This window comes from Epinephelus moara, chromosome 19 (assembly GCF_006386435.1).
Source record: "Epinephelus moara isolate mb chromosome 19, YSFRI_EMoa_1.0, whole genome shotgun sequence".
NCBI lineage: Eukaryota > Metazoa > Chordata > Actinopteri > Perciformes > Serranidae > Epinephelus > Epinephelus moara.
In genome coordinates this window covers 29,569,570-29,591,469 of record NC_065524.1, presented here as the reverse complement: position 1 = coordinate 29,591,469, position 21,900 = coordinate 29,569,570, and the positions used below count along the sequence as shown (strand labels likewise).

General features: G+C 42.4%; 1 protein-coding gene across 1 annotated transcript in view; it reads left to right on the top strand.

Annotated features, from left to right (window-relative positions):
• The window catches only part of LOC126407262 (echinoderm microtubule-associated protein-like 6), a 109,398-nt gene that overhangs the window by 39,285 nt on the left and 48,213 nt on the right, over positions 1 to 21,900 (top strand). The window contains exons 3-8 of the mRNA XM_050072026.1: positions 48 to 207; positions 9,611 to 9,709; positions 9,807 to 9,875; positions 10,709 to 10,894; positions 11,174 to 11,309; positions 21,445 to 21,518. Of these exons, the coding sequence (XP_049927983.1) occupies positions 48 to 207; positions 9,611 to 9,709; positions 9,807 to 9,875; positions 10,709 to 10,894; positions 11,174 to 11,309; positions 21,445 to 21,518 (724 nt within the window). The remainder of the gene's footprint in view (positions 1 to 47; positions 208 to 9,610; positions 9,710 to 9,806; positions 9,876 to 10,708; positions 10,895 to 11,173; positions 11,310 to 21,444; positions 21,519 to 21,900) is intronic.

Below are 21,900 nucleotides of genomic sequence, written 5' to 3'. Positions count from 1 at the left end.
TCTATCTTTATCTCTTCCCCTCCTCCTCCCGTCTCCTCCCCTCTCAGCCTGGCGTTGCATCCGGAGCGCTCCCTGGTGGCGACGGGTCAGGTGGGGAAGGATCCTTACGTGTGTGTGTGGGACTCCTTCACCGTCCAGACCGTCTCTCTGCTCCGCGACGGACACACACACGGCATCGCCTGCCTCGCATTCAGCGCTGATGGACAGGTGACACACGCGCGTCTCATGTTTGAAATCACACACACACACACACACATGCACAGTGAACATGATTAATGATGCATAATTTGATTCACCCAGCAGACCTCTGTGGTTGTGTGTGTGTCCAACAGATGGTTTTAGTCATTAAAGGACACTCGTGCATCAACCTAAAGGTCATAGAAGAATAGTGCTTCACACACACACACACACACACACACACACACAGTGAGAGCAGCAGGACAAAAGAGGGTGAGGAAAGGAGAGCAGGAGTGATGGGAAAGGACAAAGTACGATCATTATTAATGACTTTAGTTCAGTAACTTGAACAATCGTTGGCTGAAAAAGAGCGAGATGCAACATACATGACGTACACAAACTAGGCACAACACTGACACTGTAGAAAACCCAAATACATGTCTCTCAACTCTGTTTTGTTTTATAAAGCTGACTTTTTCCAAAATTGAAAAAAAGAGGTATAAATGTGGAATAAAGACTCTACACATACAACTGATCCTGAAATGTAACGGCGTGTTATGTGGGACGTTAGACAAGCTGTTGGGGTGTTGAGCAGGTGTTAAAAGTCTTCAGACTGACGTGACTAAACACAGCCCACTCATTCCTTTCCAATGAGACGGCATAGGTCCCAACATTCAAGTTCAGGCAAACAGCACGGTGTCATTTCGCCAGAAACTTTGAATGTGGCTCCACTGTAACCATGGTAACACATACTGGTAGATAACTTTGCAGCACTTCTACTGTTAACCTCCTAACTGTGGAGACCAAGGACGAAACATTTGTTGACGTGATAACTTGTCAGAGATGTGAAGTCCTGTTTCTGCAGTTATTTGATATCTGATGAACCTTTAAACTCAAGAGTCTGTGACTCTAACTGGACGTCCTGGATCATATTTTATCATCTCACCAGTGTCTGAAGCAGCACACGTACTTGAATTTTTAATGTGCATTAACATAACGTTTCAAGGGTTAGACAAGTGGTTAGGGTGTATAAGTAAATTGTTTTGGTGTTTGGAGGCACATCAAACAATGTATTTTAAGTACAGTGTTAGCAGGTCAAGAGCGATAAGCCCCAAACACACCCATCCTACATCAAAGAACTAGTGGTGATGAAGGCAGACTGTTGTGTTGCCTCACATGGCCTGCATCTCAGCAAAAAGTTGTACTTGAACACACCATAAAGACTACAGCCGATGGCCAACCAGCATGTACGTTCTGCTCCTGCACGAGAGGAGATAACTCCACACCAGCACGCGGCAGTAGTCTATATTCGTCATTAAAAAAAGTCGGAAATCTATGAGAATAAAGTCAAAATATTATGAGATTAAACTCGTAACTTAAGGAGAAATGATGTAATAAATTATGACCGGAAAGTCGGGTAACATGTTATGAAAAGTGACAAAGTTTGTACAAACAGTGTTGGGGGTGACAGTAATATATGTTTTAGTAGTAGCAAAGTAATATAATGCATTACCAACCAGCTTTAGGTGAATTTATTACATTTACAATGTCACGTAATGCGTTACCACCCAAAATAAACTGTTTATTGCTTTCATTGTTTCTACTAAAGAGCTCAATGGTTAAAAAAACCCCAACTTATCTCATATTACAAATTTGTTTTGATTTCATTCCCTCTTGACTTTAGCCGTTTGTTTACTTTCCTCACTTCTGCTCCTCTTCTCGTGCACTGTGCTGAACTACCAATCAGAGGGATTTCCCTCAATGCCATTTCCGCCAGGCACTGTTAGCTCTGACCTTGGTTCAATAGGCTGAATTAGCCAAGAAAAAAAAGTCGACAAGGGCTGATTAATTCCAACAATGCAGACGCACTGGAAAAACTAGGGGGACATCAAGTCCATTTTTATGGCATGCAGTTGTCGCACATTTAAAAACAAATACGACCTCATGTTGTGTCAATCACATTTACACACTGACTCTTTGGTCCGTCATTGAAATGTTCAGAACAGGGTCAGTTTTCTACATTTTTCCACATCTATCAGAAGCCTTTAGAGAGCTGTTTGACCAAGAAGTAAGAAAATGTGGCATCTGCAACAAGAAAGAAACAGGGCACACAGTATCACCTTGTTTCTCAGATAGCCTACTTCAACATGTCAGATAGTAACATTCAGGTGGATGATGCTGTGGAGGAGGTTGTGTGGAGACAGAGAGGGAGGACAGCTCGGCCCCTTCATGTAGCCGTGGCGCCAAATGCAAGACAAGGCCAGCAAGTAGCGACAGCCAAGGAGGTAACTTCGGTGGAGAGAAGCAAGGGAGCAAATGCACCTTTACATTTTGCCTTGTATTGTGATTTTTCACAATAAATAAAACAAGTAAATGCATCTCAGTAAGTGTGAAAGGTATAACAAAGGAAACAAGCAATACAAAGTTGTGCAAAGGCCTGGTATGAGTCGAGTGTGTGAAGGGTGTCGGGGCATTAAGTAGAATGTGAAGTTGTTGGGCTGGGTGTTGGGATGTTAGGAAAAGTTTTAGGGTATTCGGTGGGGTATTAGGGTGTTAATAGGCAAAATGTCTTTACTGTGAATAGCTAAGTAAATAAAAGATGAACTGATCTCCAAAAGGCATGAAGTCAAAGATGACACTTTTTTTTTCAGCATTTTGAGCAGGATGAGTGTATTATTTTAGTTTTGTACAATTGAAGAGTGGAAAAAATGAAAGGAGCAACATGTAAAAGTTTGGGCACCCAAGGCATTTGAGCTCTCAGACAACTTTTACAAGGTCTCAGACCTTGATGAGCCTGTTAGGACTCTGGCTTGTTCACAATCATGATTAGGAAAGGCCAGGTTATGCAAATGTCAAAGCTTTATAAATACTCTGACTCCTGAAAGCTTGTCCCAACAATCAGCAGCCATGGGCTCCTCTAAACAGCTGCCTAGCACTCTGAAAACTAAAATAACTGATGCCCACAAAGCAGGAGAAGACTATAAGAAGATAGTAAAGTGTTTTCAGGGTTTCCTCAGTTTGTAATGTCATTAAGAAATTACATTTAACAGGAACTTTGGAGGTCAAGTTAAAGTGTGCAAGAAAATTTTCTGAGATAGCTGCTTATAGGATTGCTAGAAAGGCAAATCAAAACCCATGTTTGACTGCAAAAGACCTGCAGGAAGATATCACAGATTCTGGAGTGGTGGTGCACTGTTCTACTGTGCAGTGACACCTGTACAAATATGATGTTCATGAAAGAGTCATCCGAAAATAATCTTACCTGTGTCCTCACCACAAAATTCAGTGTCAGAAGTTTGCAAAGGGACATCTGAACAAGCCTGATGCTTTTTGGAAACAAGTCCCGTGGACTGATGAAGTTAAAACAGAGCTTTTTGGGTGTGTTTGGAGAAAAAAGGGTGCAGAATTTCATAAAAAGAACACCTAAACCCTCAAGAGGTGCAAGCTGAAGGTTTTGCCGAGGCCCTCACAGTCCCTCGACCTACAGTAAACGTCATTAAAAATCTGTGGATAGACCTCAAAGAGCAGTGCATGAAGACGGCCCAAGAATCTCACAGAGCTAGAAGCCTTTTGCAGGAAGAATGGGTGAAAATCCCCTAAACAAGAACTGAGAGACTCTTAGCTGGTTAGAAAAAGTGTTTAGAGGCTGTGTGACTCGCCAAGGGGATGCTACACAGAACTGACTGTGCAGGGTGCCCAAACTTTTGCTTCAGGCCCTTTTCATGCTTCATCTTTAACTTCATGCCTTTTGGAAATCTGTTCATCTTCTACTTACTTAACTACTCACATTAAATGAAATTTTGACCAGGGGTGCCCAAACCTTTGCATGCCACTGTATGTTAACAAGTTAAGGGTACAAAACAGGTTGCAAGGGCATTAAGTAGGACATTACATCATTAGGCTGGGTGTTTAGAGTAATAGACGGGGGTAAAGAGACATGTTGAGGTATTCAGCAGATTGTTTTGGTATTAAGGGTGTTAACTTGAGCTCTTTTACTAATAGAAGAAGTAACATTTTTGAATGTTGTAGCTCATAAAACAACAAAATACAAGAGCTTATCTTCTGATTTCTGCAAAGTAACCAGTAACTCCAGTTATTAGATGAATGTAGCAGAGTTAAAAGTACAACACTTTGCTGTAATGTAGGAAAATATGCCTAACTAATCAGTAATTCTATTTGTATTAAAGCCCTTAGGTAAATCTACTTGCATTATCTCTGGTGTGTTCACATTCAAAGTGTTTGGTTCTTAAAACGCAGCAGATTTGATTCCAGTCATCGCCCTGTGCAGCCTGTGCAGTCGACCTCGTTAGAAATTGAGCCTGTTCAAATATTTCCATCACACAGTCACCTGCAGAGAAATCTGGTTGATTTACATTGTGTGCGGCTCCATCATCATTTCCTCCCACTGACTCTCCACTGTGACTCAGTTCATCTGGTGTTAATGTCATCAAACAAACATTCTTTGAGTCATGAGCGAGTTTGTTGGCGGCGAGATACCTGACAGCAGCGCGACAGATTCGGGAGAGTTGGGTTGTTTTCAGACAGGTGTTCAATCAGTTTGCAGGTTTCCCTCCATCTCCCTAGTTTCTCCCACATGTCAGTCAACCTGCGAGAATGAAACACAGCTCAGGGTGTTGTCAGAGGGCGCTGTATGAAATCAGTTGTCTCTGGCTGTGAGTGGGCGGCACTCTGAGTAAATGAACAGAGTATCTCAGTGCTTCAGTCTCACATGTACAGATACAAAGTAGTAGTCAGTCTCTGGCTGTCATGAAGCTGTAGCTTTGTAGGTGAGCTGCATGCATAATTTACATCCTCTGCTCTGACTGTCCCAGCGGCCGCAGGAGGCAGCTGCTCATTTCCTATTGCCCAGTTTGTTCCTCGAGATTACTGTTTGTTGAATGTATTGTTGAAAGAGTTTTAATAAAACAATGAAGCAGGCGAGACTGTCCTGCACTGTGGTCCTGTATCTGCGCCTTAAAGGTCCAGTGTGCAGGATTTAGGGGGATATATTGTCAGAAATGGGATGTATTATCACCTGGAAAAAAGATTTGCTGTATTTTCATTACCCGAGACATCTACATAGGGAGCAGATCCTCATCTATGGAGATCGCCATGTTGCACCGTCATGTTTCTACCATGGCCCAGGACGGACAAACAAAACACTGGCTCTAGATAGGGCCATTTGTGTTTTTCTGTTGGCCACCATAATAAGAAACCCCTCAGTGACGAGCAGCATCAGGAAAAACACTTTTTTTTTTTTTTAAATGTAAAACTGTTTTATTCAGTGATTTTACCAGTTTTAATCACCAGGTCTGTTTGTTTTGGAGAGGAAGAGATCTCTGTGGATAATTTGTCTCACAGTAAAAACCTCCTAAACGTCTGTATCTTAAGTTATCACAGAACAAAGGTGAGCACACATTAGCAGATGCTAGGCTCACCGCCCATCTCCGACATGCCAAACAGCGTCGGAGAAACACTGATTTAAAGAATGAAACTGCTTTATTTAGTGTTAAAACAGCCTGTTCCATCTGTTTTTAGAGGGAGAAACCTCTGTCTGTGTTGATAATTTGGCTTCTGGTAAAATGTCCCAAACATCATAAATAAGGGGAGCACACATTAAGTTATCAGAGAAGCACCGGGCGAGCAGCCTGTCTGCAAAGTGCATAGAAGCATAGCATAGAAGAAACACTGATTTGTAAAGTGGAAGTGCTGTATTTAGGGTTTTTATTGGTTTTAATCACCTGGTCTGTTTGTTTTGGAGAGGAAGAGACCTCTGCGGATAATTCTGCCCTTGGTAAAAACCTCTCGAACGATGAACACTGAAGGAATTCTAACCAGGAGACGTTTCGGCTGGTTGCAGTCTGTAATCCTCACTGCCAGACGCCACTAAGTCTTCCTAAATTTTACACACTGTTCCTTTAGGCCCAGATACCGCAGAAAGCATTTTAGCAGCTGGAGGCAGCTTTTTGTAATTGTTTTGAATGAGAATGAAGCTTTCTGCTCGTGTTTCTGTGCCTGGTGTTTTTGCTGGAGCGCTCTGAACTCCTTGAGCTGAAAAAACTTCAACTCAGAGTGGAAAAGTGCCCCACATCATCTTTTTTCCCATTATCCAACTGGATGATTTGAGAGGCGGGCCTTCTGTGGTGGTCACGACAACAAGTTTACAGTTGTTAAACAATGGAGGAGAAACTGGTGGTAGCAGTTGCTGGATACCCAGAGCTATACGGCCCGACGTTAGACAGCAGGTTGTCAAACTGCCCCTGAGTCATCCTAAAATATGCCTGGAAACAGCCATCATGGAGGAGAAGCTCCTGGACCAACAGGTGGTACTCCCCATGATCCACCCTCTTTATTAGGGTCTCATGTACCCACACAGATCTCTGTTTATCTGCTGACAGCCTCTCACCCTCAACCAGAGCTACAGCAGGTGCCCTCTGCCTCAACATTTTAGGGACTAGATACGAATTACTGTCAAATAACTAAAATAATAAATAAACAGTAGATTGATTACATGGGAAGGTTAGTGTAAGGACATGAGTCAGTGGTCGCCTGGCAACAAGTAAAAGGGGCAGCAGGTGTTTCTTTTTTTCACTAGTGGCATTCAGTTAAAAAAGTGTGAGTGTGGCGCACCTCGTGTTTTGCAATCCAGTAAACATCTCTGTTCTTCTGTTTCTGCAGGCAGTAAAACGAGCATGATTAGGTGTTGCTTGTTGTCACATAAAGTCAAGCTTATCTCAGTTTTATCTGTGTCACTAAGCCTTCTCAATACAGCTCATCAGGTGGCACTGAGCTGCAACACCAGGTCCCATTCACGACTAACAGCTTATCGCTGTGCCAGTGTTTGAGTCTGCATGTGTCGGACCACATTCTTATTCTCACCTCAGAAAACCTCAAATCATCTTTCCCTGTTTATACTGGTACAGTGTTTTGTAGAGAGTGTGGAGTCCTCCGGCCTTTCACCTCATGATATCATTCTTAGTAATTCTGCTTCCGTGTAAGTTGCTCCGTCAGCTAAATGCCTGGACTGTAAATCTTATCTGGCAAAGCCCCGGTGTTCGTTCTGTTCCAAACCTCCCGCAGATATTCACATCCAAACAATACAAACAAGGCTGGAGCAGCTGAAGTCATTATGGCTGGAATAAAGGATGAAGTCACATGATGTTATTACAGAGAAACAAGCGCAGAGGAGGATGGATGAGCCAACAAAACATCAGACTCTAACATGAGACGCTGCTGTTCGTTATCCAGCAAAAATAAGCTTTAACAAAATGACCTTTACATGAGTTTTTGAAGAGTAGTCACACTCCAGAAATTAAGATTAAAAACATTTAAACCTACTGTGAAAACACTCCAAACATTCACCAATAAATTGAATTTGAATTTATTTTGCTGAGGCAGAAAATATTTGAAACCCTGGCTTTTAGATTTGGCAGTAAACTGCATGGAGTTTAGTTTTCCTTGGCTGTGCTTCTAAGGGCGTATTCCCCTCTGCCCAACTGTTAAAAATGAATGAAATGAAATCAGAGTTGTGAAGTGACTCTGTAAATGATCCGAGCTGTTGTGTCGGCAGTTTTTGCTTCTGGCCGGAACTTAGCCGCTGTGAGTAAATCAGGGTAAACACAGAATCAATAAAATAATCATAAATCCAACTGAATAATAAATCAAGCTCTCAGGCTTTTTGGTGCAGCTTATTTATTATTAAGTCAGACACAGAGTCTGAAAGACTTTATATTCTGCTTTCAGCCCTCACAAACATCTAATGAGCTTCAGCTGTAAGAGAGCTGATTTGGTCCAGAGCACCTTTTCATGATGATTTAACTATCAGCATGTTAAAGAAAAGAGATGTGCTCCAACTAATGAGCTTTAACCAAAAGTGAGTGAGTTCTGAGGAGTTTGATCTTATTCTGGGATTCATTATAAAGTCAGAAAGTTTTGTTAGATTGTGTTCTGTATTTCCAACACATTCTCACTCCGACCGCCTCACATATCCACGTTTGGTCATGGACTTACCACGTCCACATTCGATGTTGCAAGGTACCCTGGGTGCGTTGGTTGCTGACGTTCTGGGACGCTGTATCAAGTTCTGCCTGTTACATGTTTTGTTTTCTTTCAAGATACACTTCTGTTTTCACAGGAAATTTAATGTTTACATACAGTCTCTTTCAAAATAAAGGCACTACGTCAGTACAACAATGTGAACTGACAACAACAAAAACACATGGTTAGGTTTAGGATAAAAGAACAGGGTTTGGCTTTAGAATCTCACGGGATAGGAACACCGCTCTCTCGGGTTTGTTTATTTTATTTGGATCCCATTAGCAGCTGCACAGCAGCCGCTAATCTTCCTGGGGTCCACACATAAAATCACATAGAATGAAAGACGAAACAAAACAAAAACAAAATAAACAAAGTGAAAGTCGGTGTTTGTTGGACCCATCCACCGCCACTTCCACCTGCCCCAGTCGGACTTTCGCCGCCTTAACTTTCATTCTTGTCCCGCCCTGTTTCCCCCAGACGCCGCTGGGCACTGTTAGATATACACAAGGATGTCATATGCAGTAAAGCCGTCTGAGGCAAATTGTGATTTGTGATATTGGGCTTTATAGATAAAACTGAATTGAAAATTGAATTGAACTGTAGTTGACACAGTGTTGTAGTACTCCAGATCAAACATGGTCTCAAGATAACTTTTTGAAGGTCTCATTTTGGACTTGACCACTTTTTTCCTGGTCTTGTTTTGGTCACAGACAAAGAGGACTTGAGACCACAACTGCGGAGACATCACTAAAAAAGGAGCGTTGAATAAAGATGGTTAAATTGACTTCAGCTCCTTTGTATTTATAATTGTTTGCTCATAGAGAACAAAGCAGAGTTCCCACACATTAAGTCAGCCTCTGTAATGCCTTTGGATTATTTTACAGTGTGGCAATAATAGAGGTGAATGAAGTGGAATTTTGATTTGTTTTCTGTCTGTGTATAAATGGCAATGTAGATCTTTCAGATCAATTTAAGGAGTGACTCATTCAGTGTGGGACTCGCACTGGTCTGGTCTTGGTCTCAACCCTTCAAAGTCTTGGTCTCGGTCTTGATGCTCCCTTGTCTTGGTCATGGCTTGGTCTTGGTGTAGATAGATAGATCTTTTCTGATGGAGAAACCTGCTATGAAATGCTATCAAATGAGGGTCTGTGACCTAACATGTATCAGTTTAGAGGCTCTTGACACAATAAAGGTTGAGAATCACTGTTCTGTAGTGTAATATATATTCACACATAGCAACAAAAGGATGGTTAATGTTTTTATGGTTCTGTTTAAGCAGCTCAAAGCACCTGGTGAGGGGCCAGGAATGTTTTATATATATTAAATAAATATTTAGTATTAAAAAAGTCGATGCAATGTGACTCATTTTCTGTCTCTGTCTTTCTCTCCTGTGTAGCGGTTGGTCTCAGTCGGCCTGGATGCCAAGAACACAGTGTGTATCTGGGAGTGGAAGAGAGGGAAGATCCTGGCTACAGCCACCGGACACTCTGACAGGGTGTGTGTATATATGTGTGTGTGTGTGTGTTTGTGTGCGTGTGTGTGTAACATAGACTGTATATGTGTGCTCATACTGTATCTCCTCTGTTCTCCAGATTTTCGACGTCAGCTGGGATCCGTTTCAACAGAACCGTCTGGTGAGCTGTGGAGTCAAACACATCAAGGTAACACACAATACACACACAAATGAATACGTACTGTTGGCTGGAGCCCTTCTGTGTGGAGTTTGCATGTTCTCCCCGTGTCAGCGTGGGTGTTCCCTGGATTCTCCGGCTTCCCCCCACAGTCCAAAGACATGCAGGTTGGGTTAATTGGTGGTGCTAAATTCCCTGTAGGTGTGAATGTGAGCGTCTGTCTGTCTCTATGTGTCAGCCCTGTGATTGTCTGGCAACCTGTATCCTGCCACTCGCCCAAAATGTCAGCTGGGACCGGCTCCAAATGGATGGATAGATGGATGAATCTCTCCTGGTTGAATCGTCAGTAGCCTACTAATGCTGAAAACAAAATAATCTGGTTGTTTGATAAAGGTCGAAAGGTTCAAGACGCTCGTGGACAATGACTGGCCTTCTCTTCATAGATACTGCTGCAGGGGATCATGGGTACTGTAGTGTTTAGAGCCGTCCACCAAAGTGACAGAATTAAGACAAAAAGATTTTCAGAATTGAAGTTGAAATAGTTGAAAAGATCCACGTCCTCTCTTGTTCCAGAGCTTTCAGATGCATCACATGGTCTTCATCAGAAGCTAGTGTTTGCCTGGTTGTCATGGAATCAGAAAAGGTGTTCAAACTATAATTATTTTGAGCATTTCTTAGGACTTTACGTACATGTCGGCTTAAAATTTGAGCTTGGCATTTCAGTTATGGGATTGGGAAAAGGCAGCTGGTGACAAACACAGTGTGGTTAAAAGTCTCCTCTGTCTTTAACAGATAGATGAAGCCAGCAATGTCTCATATCCATGTCTGTAAAGATCTCATATGTCCCCTGTGTCTTTCCGTAGTTCTGGTCTCTGTGTGGTAACGCTCTCACTCCAAAGAGGGGGATTTTCGGGAAGACGGGCGACCTGCAGACCATCCTTTGTGTCGCATCGGCCAAAGATGACATCACATACTCCGGGGCGCTAAACGGGGACATTTATGTCTGGAAGCTACTCAACCTGATACGAACAGTTCAGGCTGCACACGGGGTGAGAAACCTTTGATGTCCATTTAAAGTTCTCAGCTACAGCAGCAGGAAGTCAAAAGTGAAATGATCTTTAAAGGAATACTCCAACCATAAAATAAGATGTTTGTATATCACTTAGTGATGCCGTGTTACCTTGAAATTGCGAAAAAAACATTTAGCAATACAAAAATATAAACCATCCCAAAACGTACTAATCTTACAAGATTCATTCCTTTCTAAATGAATTCATGGCTCCTACACACATATATGGAAATTTGCATGTGTGTGTGTGTGTGCACAGGCTGGTATCTTCAGCATGTACTCCTGTGAGGAGGGTTTTGCCACAGGAGGCAGAGACGGCTGCATCCGACTGTGGGACGCCGACTTCAAACCCATCACCAAGATTGACCTGCGAGAGGCCGAGCAGGGATACAAAGGTACACAACAACGCGACTACACATCAAAATACATTCAAAAATGAAATCTATACAGTTAACACAAACTAATGTAGAATCCATATATCATGGCTTTAGGTGACTCTTGGGAGACTACTATGATGTGCTTGACCAGGGTCATGTGACCAAGGGGGGGTGGGGGGGTAGCCAAGCCAGCAGGGTTTTAGTTAAGTTAAAGGAACAGTGGCTGAATCCAAACGTCCACCCTCTGGACTGGAGACAGAAGCTGCTGATAGACAGCCCTCAAGACTGTCTTACATGTTACCATGGAAACGTTCGAGTGACAATTACAGTCATTGTAACTGCTGTCATATTTTGTGTGCTCATCTGTCCCTGCAGATAACAAGATATAAATCCTATGTACAGGGTTGTTCTGTGAGTAAACAAAAAATAATTTCTGTATAACATACAGACTGCAGACATACAGATACAGAGATGTTTGTAAATAAGGACCGGGTTATGACTGAATAAATTGGGCAGACCTATAAGTTACAGTAGAAGATCTTTAGTTATTTTTTGGCCACTTTTCCAGCCTTTACATTTGGCATTACACTGTGCAACCCATAGGGCAGGCTGCAATAATATGATGCATTTTGATTTCCCTCTATAGCCTATTTCTACATATTTCTGTATCATGATGTTGCTGAATATTAATCCTTGCCTACATGATTCAAGTGTTGTTTTAATAGGCTACAGTGACTGTTTTATATATACAGAAGTTTTGTTTTTTAGTCAGCCCCGTTAAAGGGCTTTTTTTGGGGAGTTTTTCCTTATCCGCTGTGAGGGTCCAAAGGACAGAGGGATGTTGTATGCTGTAAAGCCCTGTGAGGCAAATTGTGATTTGTGATATTGGGCTTTATAAATAAAATTGATTGATTGAAATTGAGCTATTGAAAAAGAAACTGCCACGTCACGTCCATATTGTAATGACTTGGAGGCAATTAAATCAGTGAAGTCTGCTGAAGTCTGCACCCCAGGCGGACTCTCTTGAAGTCTGCAGGGAGTCTGCTTGAGGCCCCTTGTGGACTGGTTGAAATGTGAATTTGGGCCGCCCTCAACACTCCTAGACTTCCTGGTAAAGTGTCCGCAAAGTCTGCGAGTCTGCAAGTGCGGTGAAGCGTGGACATTTGGATTGAGCCAGTGTGTAAGACTGAGATGTAGTGGTGTCTAGTGGTGAGGACTGCAGGTTCCAACCAGCTGAAACTTCTCACACCTTCAGTGTTTATTGTTCAAGAGTTTTAACTGGGAGCTGCATTAGCCCAGGTCCTGCTAATATGTGCTCTACTTTTTTCTGTGATAATTTAAGATCCAGATATTCAGGAGGTTTTTGGAGGGAGTCAAATTATCCACATAGGTCTCTTCCTCTCCAAAACTGGTAAAAACCCTGAATAAAGCAGTGTATTTGTGATTATGCTCATCGCAGATGGGCTTCTAACTACAGTGGCCATTGCGCAAAAATGTGAATGACCCTATCTAGAGCCAGTGTTTGGTCTGTCTGTTCTGGGCTACTGTAGAAACATGGCAGTGCAACATGTTGATCTCCGTACATGAGGCCCCACTTCCTATATAGATATAAACAGCTAATTCTAAGGGAATGAAAACACAGTGACTCTTATTTTCAAGTAATTATACACTAGGCAAGGCAAATTTATTCATATAGAACATTTCAGACCCAAAGTGCTGTACAGGTTAGTCAATCAAAGTTCATTGTAGCCCAATCCCAAAGCATGCCGCTAAGGGATGAGTAATTTCCATTCAATTTCAATATCAATTTGATCTATAAAGTCTCACATTACAAATCCCAAATCGCCTCAGAGGGTTTTACAGCATACAGCATCAGTCTGTCCTGGGACCCTCACAGCAGATAAGGAAAAACTCCCCCCAAAGAGACAGAAAACTTACCTTTTAGATTTTATTCCATTTCTGCCAATATTTCCCCGAAATTCTGCACACTGGACCTGAAAATATCACTCTATCTCTTTTTCTAAAGGCAAACTGCACGTCATCCTCTTTACAAGACAGGAATAAAGTGTCGAGAAAGGGTCACTTTGAAATCAAAGACTCTTTTGTCAGTTGAAGGTTGTGACGCTTCAGTCTCCTCTTGATAAGCTGCAGAGCAGGTGGGAGCTTAAAACCTTCACCTTAACTTCAGTCCCCCTCTTTTCTCTCTTAAGATATCTGCTGTGACGTTTAATTGTCATCTTCTGTCTTTAGTTGGAGACAGGAACAACCTGGTTTTCTGTCTTTGAGGAGAAGTTTTCAGGAGAGCAGGGGTGGGCGTAAAAGTTTGTCTTCAACAGGAGAAGGGGCCTGACCTGATTTTGGGAAAAGCCAGAGGGGGGTGAATATTTGAACCCGTCTCCTCCTTTTCCATTGTCGTTCTTTGGCAAAAAGATAGAGATGTTATTCCTTTAGGAAAAGCTGCGGGGGTGAACCATTAAGCCCCTGGCCTTCTTCTTACATCTCCTCTCTGAAGATTTCTGGGGAGAACCTTAGAAAAGAAAAGAGAGGAGCGAAGGAGGTAAAGGTGCTGTCATCTCTGTTCCCAGTCAGAGCTGGAGGTGACCTCGTTCTGGAGAAGTTGTAGAAGGTGGAAGTTTGACTTCTTCACATCACGCAGGGCTTTAGAGAAAGTTACTCTCAAGTAGCAGACGGCTTCCTCTACAATGAGGGTTAAGGACAGGGCAGGTTCTCAGTCTTTTTCCTTTCTAAAAGTGAGAATGTTAAAATGTATGAGACAGGTGGAGTGTCTTATTATCAGACATGTTAGAGGCATTGTCTGCCAGTCTGTCCATTCACCACTTTGGTTCTGAAACTTGACTAATAGACGGAATACCATGGCATTTTGTACAGACATTCATTATTCCCAGAGGATGAATCCTACTGACTTTGGTGACTTTTTTTTGCTAGTGCCACCATGAGGTCAACATATGTTTATCTCAAGTGTCTATTGGACTGTTGGATAAGTTGTGATGAAATGTGGTGCAGACATCCATGTTCCCCTCAGGATGAGTTATAATGACTTTGGTGATCCTCTGACATTGCCTGTAGCACTATCATTGTGGAAACGGGGCTTAAGATTTTGAAGTACAACCCAACAAATCTGTTAACATGTTTGTAGACTCTAAAGACGTTTTCAGACCCAATAGTTCTTGGGACTCCTTGAAACCCCTTTTCCACCAAATTAGCTCTTGTTCTTGTATCCGTTCCATTTGGATTCTTGGAACCTTGGTGCTATTCAGCGAACCAGCCCGCCTTTCCACTAGTTTTAGCAGAACCATAGTAATCAGGGATGTTTCATTAACGGAGGGCGTCGCACAATGCACAACAGAAGTAAACATAAGTAGCAAAGTGGCAGATCGCTTTGATTACCTGCAAGCTTTTGTTCTCCTTTTACAAAATATTTGGTTTTATAAAACAAAACAAGGCATGGATCAACTTTTAATAGAAGACCACTGCATGCTCTTTTTTCCCCCAACTATTTCTCACTTGACTTCTCCATTGTTGCCTTCTCCGTCCTCTCTTTTCAACCTGTAGAATATGACACAACCACTTTTGTTTTTTGTGGTTTGCACTTCAGGTCAAGGAAAACCTGTTTTTTGGTTCCAGCTGAGAATCTACTTTCCACACAAGGGGGCTCCCACTAGCTCACCTAGTAGGGCGGGCACCCCATGTACAAAGGTTAGGTCCTTGCCGCAGTAGCCATGGGCTTGATTCCAACCCGGGCCCTTTGCTGCATATCATCTCCCTCTCTCTCTGCCTATTTCCTGCCAGACTTTCTTATCTCATAAAGCCAAATGCTGTTGTTTGTACGATTAAGGGGTTTTTTGGGCATTTTAGCCTTTATTTGATGGGACAGACAAGTGTGAAGGGGGGGAGAGAGAGGGGGAGTGACATGCAGCAAAGGGCCACAGGCTGGAGTCGAACCAGGGCCGCTGCGGCAACAGCCTTGTACATGGGGTGCCTGCTCTACCACTAAGCCACCGACGCCCCGATTAAGGGGTTTTAAAAGTGGAGGTTGCTGGTGCTGCATTGGTTGTGTTTGACTTATCACTGTACACATAGGTCACTCAAAGTTCTTCCTGTGCTGGAAGAGTGCCTACTTTGAAATATAGGAGCTTAAAAAAGTCCCCCAAAATGGCGTTCTAAGACCTTCTTCCTAGGTCCTTGCAGTTCAGATGTATAAAAAAGGGAGTTCTTAGAGCTATAAAAACGTTCCTTCGATCTGTAAAAGTCTTGTGTCTTGCGTACACCTCCTCTCTTAACATTTCTGACATGTAAGAAAATGATATCAGACTCAGTGTGGATAAGGTTATGGCCGAGTTATGCTCCAAAATAGTTGTTAGAAAATCGATAGAGACAACAATACTTGAATAAGAGTGGAAATAAAAGCCGTCACAGAGAGGTGAGAGACACAATATTTTCAAACAGTCTCTCCTGAAGGACATTCATATTGTTGCTGTGTTGTTCACATGGGAGATGGCAGAAATAGTTGTGTAAAGAATATTAACACAGACAACAAAGTTTCCTGAATATGAACTGTGATAATTTACATAAATACATTTTGGTGGAAGATTTTTGTTGTTACAGCCCAAAGGAATGAGGCAGTGCAAAAAATCATTTTCCACTAAAGTCTGAATTTGGAATGAAGGCCAACAAGATGACTCCGTTCCTACTCAACTGACAGATGTTTCTCCTGAAACAACCCAATTGCTAGAAAAAAATGTTGGCTTATTACATTCCTGCAAACCAAAGATGCGTTACATTTGCATATTATTATGCAGCGAATACACTGAAACTTTACATTAAACAATGCTGCGGTTAAATATGTTTAGGTTTGAGCACAAAAACCACTTGGTTATGGTTAGTATAAGATCATGTTTTGCCTTAAAATACTAGTTTTTTTGTGAAGCTATCTCGGCTGGAAAAATAGTGACAGGTTTCTAAAAAACACTGGAGTTCAGTCAGGAACACTTTAGTCATGGAAAACTTTTTTTTTTTTTTAAAGATATTTTTGGGGCATTTTTTTGCCTTTAATGGACAGGACAGTTAAGTGTGAAAGGGGAAGAAAGAGAGGGGATGACATGCAGCAAAGGGCCACAGGCTGGACTCGAGCCCGGGCCGCTGCGGCAACAGCCTTGTACATGGGGCGCCTGCTCTACCACTAAGCCACCGACACCCCAAGTCAAGGAAAACTTTATTTCCATTTGTAGTGTTATATTTGGCGGTATGGCTCTGTTCTGGGGCCCCTCCGCCTTTCCTCAGGCCGAAGCAAAAAGCCTCTTCCATGCGCCTACATGGAAAGACGGAGAGAGCACACCTCTCTGCCCTTCCACATGCAGACAAGCAAAGCCTGAGGCAGAGAGCAAACCTCCCTTCCCTTCCATGCGCCTACATGGAAAGCCTAAGGCAGGTGGAGCAGCAGCAAAGACCCCCAGGAACAGAACAGAGCAGCAACAATGACAAACAGAAATGACACTGATAAGTCAGACACAGCATGAAAAGGAGGAGCTGGGGTGGAGGCGGGTTGCAAAGCAGCTTGCAGAGGAAGCAGCAACAGTAGGCAGGCCAGAGCAGTTTAAATAGGGCACCCTGAATGAGATTCGCCAATTGGTTGCATAGAAAGGAATCATGTGATCTATCAGCTGACTCCCTTCCATCAATCAGCTGCTCCATCAGTTGATTGGGCTGTTTGAGATCAGCTGATGTAGCTGGGATGTGAGCTGAGCTTGACATCGTGTCCTGCCTGAACTAACACTATGCTCAATTTTTGGTGCTAAAGAGCTGCTGGAAACAGCAATGACTTATTAAAACACAACCAGTTTTGTTGGTACAAACCAACTGTGGTCTGCAGCTAGACGGGCGTGTCACTGAGGTGATAAAGTTAGCTCATATGCTATGTCACTTTAAACGTTTAAATGATATGTTTGAAACATGCAAATGTAACATATTTGGGGTTTGCAGAAACGCACTGTGCTGACATTTTCTTCTAGCGACAGCACTGCCTGCAAACTAATCAATCAACATGAGAGTAAACATCAAACACTTAAGTGTGGAGTGTGATAAACATGACTGCTTAAGTGTTGTCTCACAGGAGCAAAGTGTGAGGAGGAAGAGAAAATGTCAAAATGAAATGAGAGTGAAACATGATAATTCTTTTATCACTTTTTTCCTCCCTCTGGGCGGTGACGTTTTCCTCCCTGCTGCCTTCTGGCTGCTGTTTACACTTCTGAGATGAAACAGAAATCCTTCCTGCGGTGCTCTTACAGTGCAAGTCTCCAATTTGCTTCATAAACTCGCTTGGTATCAGGATGCTTTGGCTCGTGAACCTCCAAGGAGGAGATTCTAACAAAGTTACAGGACACCTCACACGCTGATTCAAGCCGTCAGCGACAGCAGGCGCTCTAATTGGCGGGCGCAGTGCTGCTGAACGGCTCTGCAAATTCAATTTTAGATTCTGGGGAGCAGGAGTTTGACCGAGAGGTTGGAAGATACTGAGAAAGAAAAAGTGTGTGTGTCACTTCCTCTTACATTTCCAAAAGTTAAAATATTTCATCTACTGTGTGTCACTTCTAAATTCTCTGGTAGATGATAATAAACATGTAATATTTTCCTTTTAAAAATACGATGTTACTCCCCAACAAGTCAATAAACCAAGATGTTGTAAGCGATACCAATTCAAGCCAGGTTAGCCATTGTTAACTACCATTTGACAAGATCCATTGATAAGAATGCATTATGCTGTATTTTTTCACATACAAACACCATAGCAACATGTCCACAGATACAAGTTGGATAGTACTATGTGTATAGCTGTTATTGTGAGACACAAGTGAGACAGAAGTGTAATTTTGAGGTTGTGGTTTGTTAGGTTTTTCTGACTTTCTGAGTCAGAAATCTGATTTCAAGGGCATTCTGGTTAAAAATTTCAACCGGGAACTTGTAAATTCCGACTTTCTGACTTCAAAGGGAATGCACCATATGACACCAAGACCTCAAAGAACGTCACAGAAGAATCCACGCTGTTGAGATTTCTGTAAAAGTTGCATTTTTTGGATTGCTAGCACTTATGTTCTTGAAACTGCTGAGAAACCCCCGTTATTCTCAATATACCTATAAAAGCCAAACATCCTTTGAATGCCTCAAGTGTCTGGTTTGGTGTTTTTAAGTTTCACAGGGCTGTGATCATCCAAGAGGTCACAATAGGTAATTTTATACAGTGATGCACATTTCCAAAAGGTCTCTCTCAATTAAAATGGCTACGATGGGGACTAATATCATCATACATAATTAAAGCTGGCCTCATTAAATCCACAAGAGTCTCAATTTTCACTCACCAAAATATAACCTAACTTTGGAGCATTACTTTAACCCCTGCTTGAGAAGCTAGCGTGACATGATTGGTACTAATGGATACTCTCAGTCTTCTAGTTTCATGTGATACCAGTATCATCAGTCTAGTTTAAACTCAGCCTGCTGCAGCCTTTTACAGACAGTAATGTTGGCCAGGATCAAAAAGGTGTGTTAGGGGCATGCTTACCTCTCTGTTACATCACCTTTACCTTTAACAACACTCACTAAGTGTTTGGGATCTGAGGACACGTACTGTTGAAGTTTTGAAAGTGTAATTCTTTCCCATTACTGCACGATATATAACTTTAGTTGCTCCACAGTTCATTATACACCTCACGTGTTCAGTGGGAGACAGGTCTGGACTGCAGGCAGGCAAGCCTAGTACCTACACTCTTTTCATACAAAGCCACACTGTTGTAACACATGCAGAATGAGTCTCATTGTCTGGCTGGATTAAGCAGGGATGTCCCTAAAAAAGATGTCGTCTGGATGGCAGCATATGTTGCTTTAAAACCTGTCTGTGAGCCTTAACTTCCCAATACCATCACAGATGTTGGCTTTGAACTTTAATCTGGTAGGTCCTTTTCCTCTTTAGCCCCAAAGACACGTCGTCCATGACGGACTGGTCAGACCACAACACACTTATCTTCTTTGTGTCAGTCCACCTCAGATGAGTCTGTGGATGTTGTTGACATCTGCGCCATATGTATGGGTGTTCTCATGGCCTGAATGAAGGATGACAGATCCATCATGCAGCACTTGGCGTTCAGAGGCAGTCTGGTGACTGTCACTTATCCCCAGGATGTCCAGGTGGTATCTTTACATCTCAATGAGGACTTGTGCTGTCTTGGTGGTCTCATACATGGTTCAGGCATTCTGTGTTCCAAGGCAAATCTTGGATTTTGGCCCTGGTAGACCCTCTTACCCTCTTTCCTCTTTCCTGCTACCGTTTTGGTGGCTGGGGTCTACTAAGTGCCTGGTGTCAATACTTTTGCTCGTTGTAATTACTGTAACAGTTTGTTTTTTATGGGGTGGCGTTGTCAGTGCTACACCCCCAAGCCTGGAGGGCCAGTGTGCTGACTTTCGCGTGGCTCCTCTCCTGAGACCAATCTAGTATGGCTGAACTGACCAGGGGCCACAGACCCACCCCCAGCATAGCTTTTAGCATCCTAGAAGTGCACAAGGTAACAGCACAGGGAGAAGTCTGGATGCTGTTGATATTTGTCTTTCACTTTGCATGGTAGAGGCTTAACTTGCATTTGTAGATGCAGCGACAAACTGTGTTTACCTACAGTCATTTTACAAAGTGTTCCTGTTCCTCCAGTGTTTTAATGCAGTGCCTTCTGAAGGATTGAAGGTCATGGGCAGTCATTATTGGTTTTGAGATTTCCCTGGATCCTCTGAATCTCTTGGTGATATTATGGACTGTAGATGGTGAAATCACTTCATTCCTTGCAACTGTACGTTGAGAAAAGCTGCTGTTAAGCTGTTGGACTGTTTGCCCGTGCAGTTTTACATAAAGTGGCCTTCCTTGCTTCTGAACAACTGAGCCTTTGGAGGATGCCTCTTCAATACTTATTAATTCTACCATTGTTTCAATCAGGAGAGACAGAAGATTGGAGTAAATATAATATTTAATACAGAATACGTATGTACAGATTAACAGATGATTTGTGCTGATTAAGATTTAACAGAAGTGTTTTGGCACTTGGACACCAGAGGGAGATATTTTCAGATTGAGGGACATCTGAGCAGCAGCAGGATAAATCCCCCCATGGAGTCCAGACACTGGTGGTGGTGGCTGATGACTCTGAGGCTGCCGAGGCAAATGAGGCTGATGAATCCACAAAGACTAGGTGGTGATGGGGAGGTGGAGGGTGCACACGACGGCAGCAAGAAAGACCTACTGCAGTTACATATCAACCAGTATTTTGTTGCCCTTTTTGTGAAGAATTGCAGGCATCAACCTCTTAAAAGAATAATGAAGTTTATGAGTTTGAACATTAAATATCTTGTCTTTGTACTGTATTCATTTTAATATAGGTCAAAACCAATTTATGAATCATTGCATTCTGTTTATTTATGTATGACACATCCTGACTGTTTTGGAATTGGGGTTGTAAAAGATTTAGGAAACTCTCTCTTTGTGTTACTTTCCCTCCACTGCAGCTCAGCAAGAAAACACTGTCTGAGAAACAGATTTATTTTGTACTAAAAAGACTGTAACGTTTGAAGAGCTGCTCATTAGCTGGAGTTAATGAGAGCTGAGAGGTCGAATCTGAAACGCCTCCTCATCAACAATTATCGATCTCACTCTGGTTTTCTGCCACTCTGTTTTTTTTTTCTTCACTTCCAGCTAGACTTAATCTTCTCTCAACAATCCAGCTCCAGCTTTCCTCTCTTTCTTTATCTCCCACTCTCTTTATTTTTTACCTTCTTCGTTTTTTTCTGGATTTTCTCCTCCTTTTAAATCCTTCACTCACAGTCCCTCCTCCATATTGTCTCAACATTTCTTTTTCTGTAGCCTTCCTCCACGATCTTTTCCTTCTTTGTCCTTAATCAGTTTCCTCTCTTGGACTCTTTTCTCTTTTCCTCTAGCACACTTTGTTTTTAGATTTACATCCTTTCTCAACCTCCTCATCTCCTGTCTTGAATCTTAAAGTCTGTCGAGGTGTTCGTGGCGTCTGTTCTGTGGTTTCTTCAGATATTATGACCTTTATTTACAGCTGATCTAATCCTCTTCCTCCTCCTCTTCCTCCTCCAGGTCTATCTATTCGTAGCGTCTGCTGGCGAGCCGACCGGATCCTGGCGGGAACGCAGGATAGCGAGATATTTGAGGTGAGAAAAGAGACAAAGGATAGGAAACAAAAACAGCCCCATGCTGTTCCTTCTTGCAGAGATGTTTTCTATTAAGAGTTTTATTTTGGTGAGGTGAACGCTGGCTCCTCATTGGCCCTCACGTAGTTTACCTCACTGTAACAGGTTATACCAAGTCAGTGACAGTCACATGAAAAAATGAAGGGTCATTTACTCAAGAAAAGCCCATATGATAGAAAATAACATTTTGTGCTTTTAGGAGTGTAAGTACCTCGAATTTGTATTTAAGTACAGTGCTTCAGTAAAAGTACTTAAAACTGAGCCTGAACTTCATAGTTAACATTTGGAAGTAGCATCATTTAACAACAGTGGTAGAAAATGACGAAGCATCTGTCTGCATGTG